Below are 12574 nucleotides of genomic sequence, written 5' to 3'. Positions count from 1 at the left end.
AAACTAAACTGTTCACTGTCATATAGAAAATATGACTCTGCAAAAGTGTCACAGTGTTCCCGCAGTTCAGTAATTACACAGAGGAGCTACGAGCTACAAAAATAAGACATTGTTTATTTTCAGCTCACCTCAGTGTGTGTGTGTTTTTTTTATTTATTTTGAGTATATCTAATTTTTAGTGTTCAAAGGAAACGGTAGCTCATCAACACGTACCAAGAGGAGCCTCATGACTCATTTTCAAATACTGACGAACCTGTTTATGACCCAGAGGGACTGCAGCACCTCTGAGTATTCTTATGTGTTTGTTAAAGCATCTGCATCTGTCCTAACTCTGTTTCTGCTTCCTCCAGATGCCACTTCCCTCAGTCGCTGAAATCCCCCCTCACCTTCACTGTGCTTTAAATCTCCTTCTGTCTGTGTTGTACTCTGCAAGAGTCTCTGATGGAAGTGTGTGTGATAATAAAATTTAATTCTAAGTGTAAAATCAGGAGGGAGGCGGTTTCTGATGATGCACCGTATATTTCTGTCTGTGTTTTAGTGGAGGTGGACGACACGAGAGACATGCAGGGAAAACATCCACATGGGGGGTAGGACTTAAACTTTTTTTTTTTTTTTTTTTTTTTGCAAGGTAGTCCTCAGTGTTTTGAAATGCAAAATAGACAAGAAATATATTACAGTTTGATCACTATTTTAAAAATGAGCAAAAATAAAAACTTCTTAATTATGCTTAGCATCTCTCAGTTTTGAAGGTGGTGATGACAGGTTTTAACTGCCTCTACTCTCAAGATGTTCAGGGGCCCCTGTAGCACATCGGTGAATGAGTCATCCAAGCCTTTACGGTCTGTATGAACCCAGCGCCGTCTAGCGGCCACTGAGGCTCCTGCACTCATCCCGAGATGTGAGTTCAAAGGCTGAGTGACGTGAAGACAAATGTTTTTCCGACTTTCAGGACCATCAGTGCGTACAGCTACAGCCAATTAAAACTAACCCGAGTGCCTCACGGCGACATAGAAAAAATAAAACAGGCAAGCTGCATCAATACATGCGGGCTGAAGACGGTCATCCAGGCTGTTTCAAGCACCCCTACCCTCCTCTCTCATTCGCTCTCTCTCTGTCTCTGTGGATCTTTGAAGCCCAGAGTTGACGGGAGGTAATCCCCACCATGTGAGTGGGCGGTGCGGGTACCGGGGGCGTGTTTTTTTCTTTCTTTTCTTCCCCATTAGTCAAATGCTGCTGTACCTATAAAAAGAGTGGCTACGTGCGTCAGATACTTTTCTCCAATGGGTAAAGGTGACTAAACACTAGTTGAGTCTTTCCGCGGCCCAGTCGCATCCAGTCGGCAGGGGAACAGATGATGCACGACTCTGGTGGTGTCCAAATGGCGAGGGTGCTGAAATATGCCACCCTGTGCCTGATGCTGCTGCCCCGGTTCCTGCTGGCCGCGGTCATGCTGTGGTTCCTGGATTTCTTGTGCATTAGGAAAAAAGTGCTGCTGAAAATGGGGGAGAAGCAGGAGAGCTCGGACGACCCGCCGGTGTACGTCTCCGACTCTAATAAGATGTTCACCGTGGAGTCCCTCAGGGCCGTGTGGTATGGCCAGAAACTGGACTTTCTCAAATCTGCGCACCTGGGGCGCACTGCGCCCAACACTGAGGTGGTGCTGGTCCGGGAGCGGAGACAGGTCCGGATCCTGGACTGCATGAAAGAGAAGAGACCGCTCATTCTTAACTTTGGCAGCTGCTCCTGACCACCATTCATGACGCGGCTGGCGGCGTTTCAGCGCGTTGTGAGCCAGTACGCAGACATTGCGGACTTTTTAGTTGTATATATCGAGGAGGCACATCCGTCGGACGGCTGGGTGAGCTCGGACGCGCCGTATCAGATCCCTAAGCACCGCTGCCTGGAGGACAGACTGAGAGCCGCTCAGCTGATGCTCACCGAGGTGCCCGGGAGCAACGTGGTGGTGGATAACATGGACAACTCGTCCAACGCCGCGTACGGAGCCTACTTTGAGAGACTTTACATCGTGAGGGATGAGAGAGTGGTTTATCAGGGGGGCAGAGGTCCAGAGGGATACCGGATTTCCGAGCTTAGAAACTGGCTAGAGCAGTACAGGGACGTTGTGGTGAATTCCCAAACAGCGGTGCTCCATGTGTAGTTTGAACACGCTGACCTGCCTGCTGCCCTGCCCATTCAGCTCCAGTGTCCAACCCACAGTGCAAAATATGAAGCGATGCTGCTATCAAATGTTCACTTTACGGCACATGATGTTGTTTTTATCGCATACAGATATTCAGGACCAATAGCCTAAAGTCGTGTTGAAGCCCATATCTAGACTACAGGCTGTTATATCGCGCTTGTCTCGACCTTAATTGATTGCTTTTAGCGATTTGGTTGATTTTTTTTTTTTTTTGTATGGAAAAGTCTTGAATCAATTGAAACTGGATTCAATTAGCAATTCCTCTATTTTTCTACAACGCTGGTGTTGGTACGTGTGCGTGGATGTAAAGTGCGTGTGCGTGTGCGTCCCGTCTAATATCTCCCTCGGGTGTTTCTGTGAAGTTCGGTTTTTAAAAGGCGCAGCCAGAAAACCGACACTGATGTTTCTGACACCAGGAGCGGGCCCATGTTAGCAGGACGCCCTACCCGACTGCCAAACCATGTAATGTTCAAACTGTGTAACTGAACAAAGGTTGAGTTTTGTTTTTTTTTTTTGTTTTTTTGTTGGTTTGTTTTGTTTTTTAATAAAATGTCAGATCATGAATTGGTGGCTGACTGTTGATTGTGGAACAAACATTTGCTCCTTATTTTTTTGGTGGTTTTATAGATAAGAATAAAAAAAAAAGGATGAGTTTCAGTGTTTAAAGTCAATTAGAAAACTTTCTGTTGCCTTAAAATGCGATGATGCTTCTCAGGAAGTTTGATGATTGTTTACAGTTTATCCTTTGGTGGTTTAACATCCTGTTGTTTTGGGGTGTTTTTTTTTTTTGTTTTTTTTTCCCAGGCCTATTCAGCTCAGTAAGCAGGAGCTTCAAGGCTCCTGGTGACTGAAACCAAACCGAAACCATTCACTCCTGACCCATCAACCTTTCTGTACTGAAACCTGCGGAAGAGGGGAGGAAAGACATCCCATTTTCATGTGTGGGCAACAGAGAAAACAGGTTAAGGCAGTTTTATTTGTGTAGTTCAGAAGAGGAGAGAGGAGGGTTGTTTCATGTTGTGTAACACCATTAATCAGAAGTTATGAACTATGAGACGGGTGATGAGGCGATCAAACGGATACAGAAGGTCAGGCTTTCACAATTTGGCAAAAACAATTTGAGATGTCAGGGGCGAACGTGGTAACGTAATATCATTTATTCACTTTATTGAATTTAAAAATTCCCTTTTCTTGGCAGCTAATTTGAGAAATTGAGTCAAGCCATTAGTGATTCTTCTGATTCCACAGGAAAACTGATTCACAAGAGTGAAAAGTGTGTATTCTCATCAGAAAGCTATCTCTCACAAATTAAATGTGCTAGGAAAAAAAAAAAAAAAAAAACTTCTTGAACTAATGTTTCTTTTGTTTTAATTATGGAGCGGTGGCATTTTTCTTCACATGGATCAGTATGAAGAAACAAAAGGGAGCTGAGCTGATGAGGTGGTGCAATGCAGTGCTTTTTAATCCACTTATTATTATTTTTTTTTTATCTCTTTCACACTTTCTTCTTATTTATGGCATCTCTTATTTTCACCCTCTGCTATACATGACTTTATATGTACACACACACACACACAAACACACACACAGGCAATGTATCATTAGGATTATAGTGTAAGGTTACTGTAAATCACACGTGGCCCAATACTGCCTGGTTTTAAATGTATTTAGGGGGACTGACATGACCCCTCACCTCTGTCCTGAAAACTCCTTCACTGCTTCAAAAAGTTAACGTCCCTGTTTAAACCTCGGCTTTTAAATCAATCACAGCCCTTCAGGCGCAAACACAGCGATAAAGTGATAAAAGAGGGTCAGTCAATCAGCAATGTCTGACCAAAGATCTTTTTAAAAATGCAACAGAGATAACACACACACACACACACACACACAAACACAAACACCACACACCAAAACAGGCTATCAGTGTGAAGCATCAAAAATATTGATTCTCTGCAGAAATCATCAGTGTTTCTTTTAGCTTTAATAATGTAGAATTGAAAAGAATTGCAGGATTTATGAAAAAAAACAAACAATAGGCATACATCTCATAGTCTTCAAAAACAAAAAGAATAGAAAGAAAACAGAATCAGAAAAACAAAATCTGTTTCCTCATTTGAGAAAACTCTTAATTTGTCATTGCAACAGATGAAACGATCCTAACCCAAAAACCATTCATTTTAAGTGAACTGCATTTTAGATCTTGTTTTAAAATGGACTTCAGAGTGGTCTTGAGGAGATTGGATTTGTCTTATCTGGCCAAAGACCAAAAGAAAACTCCAGGGCCGCAAAACAGCTGAGGAACAGCACGTCCCACAATCTCATTTCCACGTGACCATGCCGTGTCAATCAGACGCAAATCAGGGGTTTGATATCTGCTGTCCAGAAACAGCAGCCCCTCATGTCGTCAAATACTGACGCTGCTGCGAATCGACGAAACTTTGGACAGTGGATGTTTCTAGACAACAGTGACGTCATCCGTGCTAATGTTACCTTGGCAACAAAGACCCTTTCTTCATTTAAGTCAAAATTTACCTTTGACATATAATTAGTGTATTTACATTGATTTAACACACAGGTATTTTTAACCTATATATTGGTATAGTTCAACATGTTCCTCTAACATTAGCTAAATATTTTCTATTTGTTTGCTGCATCATTATGACCAATGATGTTTTATTGTGTTTTGCATCATCTTAATGACCAATGTTACATTTTTACAGCTAAGACCTTTTTGTTAAGGAGGAACAGTTGCAATATGTTTACATGATTTTGAGTACTTTTCTTTTAAATGTTAGATTTGTTTTGCTATCATTATCTTTGAGATTGTACTTTTTAAGGTGATTAATCTCATAATGTTGGTAATTTTCAAATAATCAAATGCATCTAAATTGTGCAGTTATTACATATTCACATTGGTTAAGAATACTCTGATTTATTGTATGAGACTTTATAGGTCAAGTAGCTAAAATCAGTTTTCTACATAGATGAACATGGCATGATGCACTATAGCAGTTTGTTACGAACCGAGCGCAACGTCTTGGTTCACTCCGATCAAATAAAAATCATAAAACATAAAGCCTGTTATAAATTCTTTAACTGAATAAGAGTAGGGTGTTTGCTGTCTCTGCATACATACATCTATAAAACTATGATCACTTTTTTGTTAGATGTAACCACTTTTGTTTACTTTAAATGCAGTACTTATATCCCAGACAGACAAAAAGGTACTGTCCCTTTTTGTTTTTGAGACATTTTCTGTATTTTGAAATATGACTTGATTTTGAACAAACCACTTTTCGTCAATCTTGGTTAGGACACAAAAGATTTTTAATCTCAATTAGGGATTTTCCTGTAAAATAAAGTTATTACTTGTGGAATAATACACAAAAAACATTTCTCAATTCATAATCCTTGTTGTAGGACGCTGGGAAATTCCTAGGTGGGGGCAACCTGGAACTCTAAACATCAATTATGATACAATGCAAGAGATAAGATGTTCTGGTGACATGGTACTTCATCATTTTTGCTCTGATGTTGCAGAACCACCCACAACCTTACCCACACTCTAAATAAGTCCTGCATGGCTTGTGGATAAACTCCAAGTAAAGATTTAACATCACTAACATACTAGACAACCACAAAGTTACCTCCATGCCAACACAGACAGCACATCCAGCAGCATTCTGCTCAATCGATCAAGCAGCAGCCAAGTAGTTGAACTAATTTACACCTTGATAGAATCTGCTGAAGTGAACCTACACATGAACGCAAAGGACATGTTGGCTCCTCACCTATACAGTTACTAAGATTTTGGAGAGATAGAAGCAGGTCATAAGTTGTCCCTAGCATGAATCCAATCCTACCTGTTTCCATGCCCCACACTCAGCTCCAGTTACATTTTGTCTTTTCTACACTCTCTTCATTTCTTGCAAGTGACCCTGCTTTGCCTGAGTGACTGCTCTCATACTCACCTAGCTCATCATCCACATCTAGCAGACTCTGTGCCCCCTCCTATCAGCTGCTGCAGCTTTGCTCCAAGCAGGCTGTGATATGCTGAGACCAAACCCACCACATCCATGCTCTACCTTTCCTACAGTATCCTTATTGCCAAGTTCTGCTACAGTCTGTCTCCCTTGCGTTCTACATCTTCCCTGATCAGACATGGTTTTGTGTGATCTGTGTGATTGTCTTTAAAATAAACACGTCATACACTGTTTAGGGGCCACAACAACTGTAGCAGCGGATCAAACTGCAGGCACATGTTTTGAGTTTGTGGTAGTGATGGTTGTCATGTCATCTATGTATGCCAATATGGGTGGTAAGCGCTGCCCTGACTGAAGCATCTTTCCTCCTACGACCCACTTAGATGCCCTAATAATAACCTCCTTTGCCATGGTAAAAACTAACAGTCAATTTGTGCATCCTGCCATGGTGCCAACCTCCAACTGCAGCCATTCTGTAGTAAACTCTGCAGCTGAGGAACATAGATTTCTGGATGTCCTTAAAATATTCTCACACTAGCTCTGCTGTGTTGAACAGAACCAAATGCATTTGCTAATTCTAATTCTAATGAAAGTCTAATGAAACCACATGAAAGTCTCTCATTTCCTGCTGTGCTGACTGAATTTGATGCCAGATTATGCTTGTGTGCTCCAAGTAAAACCTGGTATTCCGGCTTTCTGCACTGAGGTGTTGATAAGCTTATTACTTTGTATGTGGCTTAAAAACTTCTGTCTAAACAGTTCTGATGGGACTGGTGTTGGTCTTGCTCACCTAATTACCATTTCCAGCTCTTAAAGGTTCAATGTGTACTATTTAGAGCAAGGTATACTATATGGAATATAGTATCCTCTTGTTTGTTTTTAATCTTAGAATCTTAGAGCCTTTTAAATCTACATAGGGAGCGGCCATAGGCACCGCCATGTTTCTACAGTAGCCTAGAAGGGACAAACCAAACACAGCCTCTAGACAGGGAATCATTTTTTGTTTTAAAGGTGAGGCCTGGAAATGGGGGTTGGGGCAGTGGGTGTTGCTTCTGAACTACATGCCACTACATCTTTCAGATTTTACACTAAATTGTTCACATTTTACACATTGCACCTTTAAGATTTTTGAAGATTAAATATGCAGCGTAAACAAAGTATGTGCATAATTTGTCATTTTTTTGTCATTATTTCCTAGCCAATCCCATGACTTTCCATTCGGCTACAAGCCCTTGAAGTCATATGACGTAGAAAACAAATTGTGTAACCACGGGACAGCGGATCCATGTGGAGAGACACTCTTATGACATGTGCATGTTTAGATCTATTGGCATCGGTGATCCTCGGACTAACTTTATACTTTTAGCACATAAGCTTTAGATTTAGTGTACAACCAAAGACAGGAATATGGTTGTTTTATCAGAGACAGGTTCATCTTATTCCAAAAGCACAATCAATGACACACAGGTGCTGGAAGTTGTTGAGGAAACACATGGCATGCAGTGGCTTCAACACACCTGCATTGAATGAGACAGGAGGCTAATAGACTCACCATGGAGCAGAGATATTAGTTCCTGAGATGAAAGATCATATATTGCTTAGAACTGCTCAGACGATATAACTTTTGAAAAATAATATATACTGATAATAAAGAGCATGGGCTGGACAGTCACACTAGGGGGATTAGACTCAGTTTCATAAAGTATGCACATAGAATAAGCAATAATAAAATGGCAGAAAGAATCCAGCAAGGAGTCAACAACATGCTGATGTTTGACTTCCACATAAGGTCATTGAAATTTAAACTGAATTGTGAAAGGTATGTGACCTGTTTTGAGCTCTTGACATGTGCATTGATTTTCTTAGAAGGCAGGTTCACATTTTATCAAATCTGTCTTGACACTATTATCACAGGCCAATTTATACAATTAAAGGGTAAGGGTTAGAGTTACTGAACGCTGTTATCATTCCTTCTCTACATAGTGACCACAAAGATCCCTTTGTCATAAGAAATGGGGAACAAATCCACATTTTTTCAAAGATAAAGGTAAGCTGACACTTAATGAAGCTTTGGCAATCAAAGTAACACTAATCAATATCTTCAAAGGTCAGTCTTTTTTTTTAAGTAAGGATTTACCCTCTGTCCCCACACACAGGTAATACATAAAAACAAGCGGATGAAAACACACTCTTCTTCCTTGATGAGGTCTTGCAGAGGAATTGTAACTGTTGCAATAACAAGATGGTAAATTTGGAAGACAACCACTAAAATCGGGCTAACACAGAATACACATTTACACCGAACAAGAACTGGAAGGAGAAATGTTTACACACACCAATAACAGTTTCATACGGACATGGAGTGTTGTTTTAAGACCTACTTGAACTAATGTGAATGTGTCCACTAATTCATATTTAGACAAGGTAAGTTTCATTTGCATAATAGTTAAAATACTATTTTATATTTCTATACAGGCTAAATAACTAAACATAAAAGTGTAATGTAGTTACAAATGATGCCTCTAGGAAAACTCAGCAACTTTCACAAACATTACTGATTCATATCGAGGTGGTGTATCAGTCATGGTGAGATGAGGCTGCTATAAAAATGATTTTAAAAGTAATTAGATAAAGGCGAACAGGCAGGAAATAGTAGGTGGCCAATGATGCAGACAATCATTTACAGATGGAAACTTGATGAATCATTGTTTTTTTTTTTTTTTCTTTTGGAAAAAAAAAAAATGCCAGCCTGCCGGCCAGTCACTCTGCATAGCACCTCAGCATGGCATCTGTATCCCGGTTGCCATGGCAGTGTGGTTGCTATGAGATCACTTTATCTGGAGATCTGGCAGTTGCAGATGTCACTGGGTGCTGCTCTCAGGCATACAGCTTTAGTCAAATTACAGACAGTTAAGGTTCACACTTCTTTCTTGCTCGGACCCTAGCTGACAGACAATTTCTGAACAAATACACAAAGCATCAGTCAAGCGTCTGACACTTTGGATGTTTTCGTAGAGTGAACCTGTTACAGCTTAATGATGCAATATCTTCATTCCTCTTCTGATCAATCTGTCAAAAATCCCAAAGCAAATGCACACTGTGCATAAGATGCCAGTCAAGATCAAAGTGCAGCCTGACATACAGCCCTCCCCTCCAGCCTCTCTCTTATCTCTAATCCTCCTCCACTTCAGAGCCTCAGTGCTGCATGATACTGTGAGCCTCCTGCATGACGCATGTCTCTGCACCTCTGACGTGAGGATCTGTTCAGAGGTGGGAATACCACCTACTTTCTTTCCAGTAGTTAATACTAGCAGCATATGAAAAATCTGCTTATTGCTCTTCTGGCTTCTGCATTCATCACAACATGGGGGCTAAAATCTGTGAATCATCACATGTGGAGACTCAGTTCCCACCTAGGGATAAAAATTTGGTTCAAGCAACTTTTTATTAACTTTTTACGACATTAAGACTTTGTTTAAGGGTTGAAGAATAATAACGCTGGTATGGCTCCTCACAAGAGAACTGTAGCAGTTACAGCTCTTACACACCCAGTCCAGGTGCAGGTGCATCCCTTTACTGCTGAGGACCACTGCCCACCTGTTGCCTGTGAGCCTACATTATATAGTAGTAAAGGTGTGGGGAAAAGCTATGGGACAGTTGTAATAACGTGTTTCAAAAACAAACAAACAAAAAAAATTAATATCAGTTTGTTATTTTCACGACAGAAAATGACAACAGACTTCAATACTAAAAAAAGTGAAACATTTAAAAACCATATGTGTATGTTAATGGTGTGGGGTGATGTGACTTGCATCTTTAGCCTTATGTCAAAAGTAAATGGCATTATGCAAAATCATCACACAGAAGAGATAGTTACATTAACCTTAAATGGAACACTGTTTATATACTTTTTAGTACTCCAATCTATATTCATGTGAACATTATGTGCTATTACTGCAGCCTGTGCATAATGAATGCAATGGTAAACAACTTGCATTGTGAGTTTTATGTTGTTTCGGTGCCCAGATGTTATTCCAGTATGGTACGTCTCATTCTGACCAATGTCCTTATAAAACAGTAAGATTCATCAAATTTCCTATCACTAAACTAAACAAACTCCAAACTGCACTTTAAAAGGTTGACCATTGACACCACACGCACAAAACCCTATGTCAGTTCAGTCCACGCTCTCACTGTGAGAGTACAAGGCCCCATACTCCTGCTAAATCAACTACTAAATCACCTTGAGCCAACTTCCAGCTAACTAACAGCTCCAGAGATCAGGCTAAACTTGAATTAGATACCATAGAGCAGGCTCCTATTTGCTTTCTGATGCTCTCTCAGTGGAGTGCATTTGTTAAAAGATCAGATGTGGCTGTGTGTAATCATTTCGGTCAATTACACTACAGGTTGCATGCTGGTTCTTATTTTATATGTTCATATTTACAGGAATCTGCTTAAGTCCACCAATAATGTCTGGGAGCTCATGCAAATAACAGAACCTAAGAATGGGCTTGACTTTAAGTGTGTTTAGAGAGTACACGTGTGCACAGGTGCTCAGCCTGCCTGAGTGGAAGCTGATGGGGGTTAGAAAGAGCAGAATTCCCATTTTGTACAAATGATTGTAATGCATATATCATACATTTTGTGAAAATGTGCCAAGAAAATGGTTTACCTGCTGAGCCTAACCACACAGAAAGTGCAAAACACCAACGGCACACAAATGCATCCATGCACACGCTGGGTAAAATCATTCACCCGTACTGTTTAGATAAAGCCTTTCATCTGAACATCCCCTTCTGCTGAAGGTTGCCTCCATCACTTTCTGCACATTCGTCTATCGCTCAGCCAAGCGGAAAAAGAGCAAAAGAGTGTGAAAGACCTTTGTGCATGTCCCTCTGCTTGTTTCTTTCTCTCACTCCAATTGCCTCCGTCTGCCTCGTCTTTTTTTCCAAACTCAAACCAGCGCTCTGCTCGCGGTCGTCTCTACCCTTCACGTACAGTACCTCAAGTGCATTCTGACCTTATGTGCGGACAGCAACGGGCCTCCAGACGGTCAGGTGAGGCTGCCGTGTCCGCACCACTCTTGTTCATCTGCCCACATACGCCCAGACGGTTACCTGCGTCCTTTGTACAGACAGAGCACGTCTGTGTGTGCGTTGCTTCAGCAGACAGTAGTGTCGTTCTCAGGTGCCCCAGATATGGGCAGATAATTAAGGTTGTGTGTCTGTATGTTCCAGACAGTCACAGTGAAAGAGTGTCCTAGTGTGGCTCTGTTGCACCCAGACTGACGGGCTGCAAAATAACGACCTCACAGGTTACCACTGTTTTATTTCCCATATGCACAACACAAGCATGTGTAACCACACAAATACACCATCAGGTAACTAACACTCTCACCTGTCAACAGTCCACAGCCCTTATTCATATATATTTTTGGATTAGGCTGGAGGTATGTGATAACTCTTACTTTCAATGATTTACTGGAAACTTAGTGAGACCTGAGCTGTCCACATTATAAACAGGATTAGATTCATACACAGAGGCCAATGGGCTTCTGAATGTGGGGCTTTATTCTATTGTTTGTTCAACTTAAGTTGCAAAACACTGTTTTTAAAGCCAGTGACATTGTACTAAAGGCTTATGAAGACTGATGCATTTGGAATCAGTTTTTTAAAAATTGATTAGTTCAATTTCAAAACATCTCATTGATTAATCAATTAATTGACTCAAACATCAAGGATAGACTGTTTATGCATAAAACACTAAATGTTATTTTCTCTCTCTCTCTCTCTATATATATATATATATATATATATATATAGCCTATATTATTTTCTATGTAAAGCCAATGTTCTGCGCACTGTGAATGTTTAGTAATGCTTCGCTACCACAGCAATAGATTCTAGTGGTGGGGATGTCATTTTTACACCAAATACTAACAATGAGCTGAAAATCATGTTTAGACAGTTCCTTTTTGGATCTCTGACAGGGAGTCAAAACGACTGAACTGTGAGGGTTCAGCTTTCTAGAGTAAGTGTTGACACTGCAGTGCAAATTTGGCAGCAAGGGAGCTTGACATTTAGTGGCTGCATTGACACCTTTAGAAACACTTTTTTTTTGTCCCTTACTGTCCATCAAAGCGTTGGTTGGATGTATATGCAATTTTTATCGCTTTTTATTACACAGGACTAATTCCACGTGGAGATATTGCAGTTCTGAGTACTTCACTGCTCACATTGTCTTTGTATCATATAGTACCTTTTTTTCTAATGAAAATGGATTTGAAAGCAGCTTCTCTGCAGCTGTCATGTTGTAGTTAAAGGTGGTATTACAGTGACTTTCTATGGTCTGAGCAACTCTAGGAACTTCTATTACACCATTTGAGGGT

At 40.7% G+C, this 12574-nt stretch overlaps 1 protein-coding gene across 1 annotated transcript; it reads left to right on the top strand.

Moving 5' to 3' along the window:
- Positions 1–1240: 1240 nt before the first annotated feature.
- On the top strand, positions 1241–2427 carry LOC113137149 (thyroxine 5-deiodinase-like). Its single transcript, XM_026318603.1, has one exon. It carries the CDS (start codon positions 1352–1354, stop codon positions 2156–2158), a length of 807 nt encoding a protein of 268 aa, XP_026174388.1. The 5' UTR covers positions 1241–1351; the 3' UTR covers positions 2159–2427.
- The last annotated feature ends 10147 nt before the right edge of the window (positions 2428–12574 follow it).

This window comes from Mastacembelus armatus, chromosome 24 (genome assembly GCF_900324485.2).
Source record: "Mastacembelus armatus chromosome 24, fMasArm1.2, whole genome shotgun sequence".
NCBI lineage: Eukaryota > Metazoa > Chordata > Actinopteri > Synbranchiformes > Mastacembelidae > Mastacembelus > Mastacembelus armatus.
This window is presented reverse-complemented; position numbering and strand designations above follow the sequence as displayed.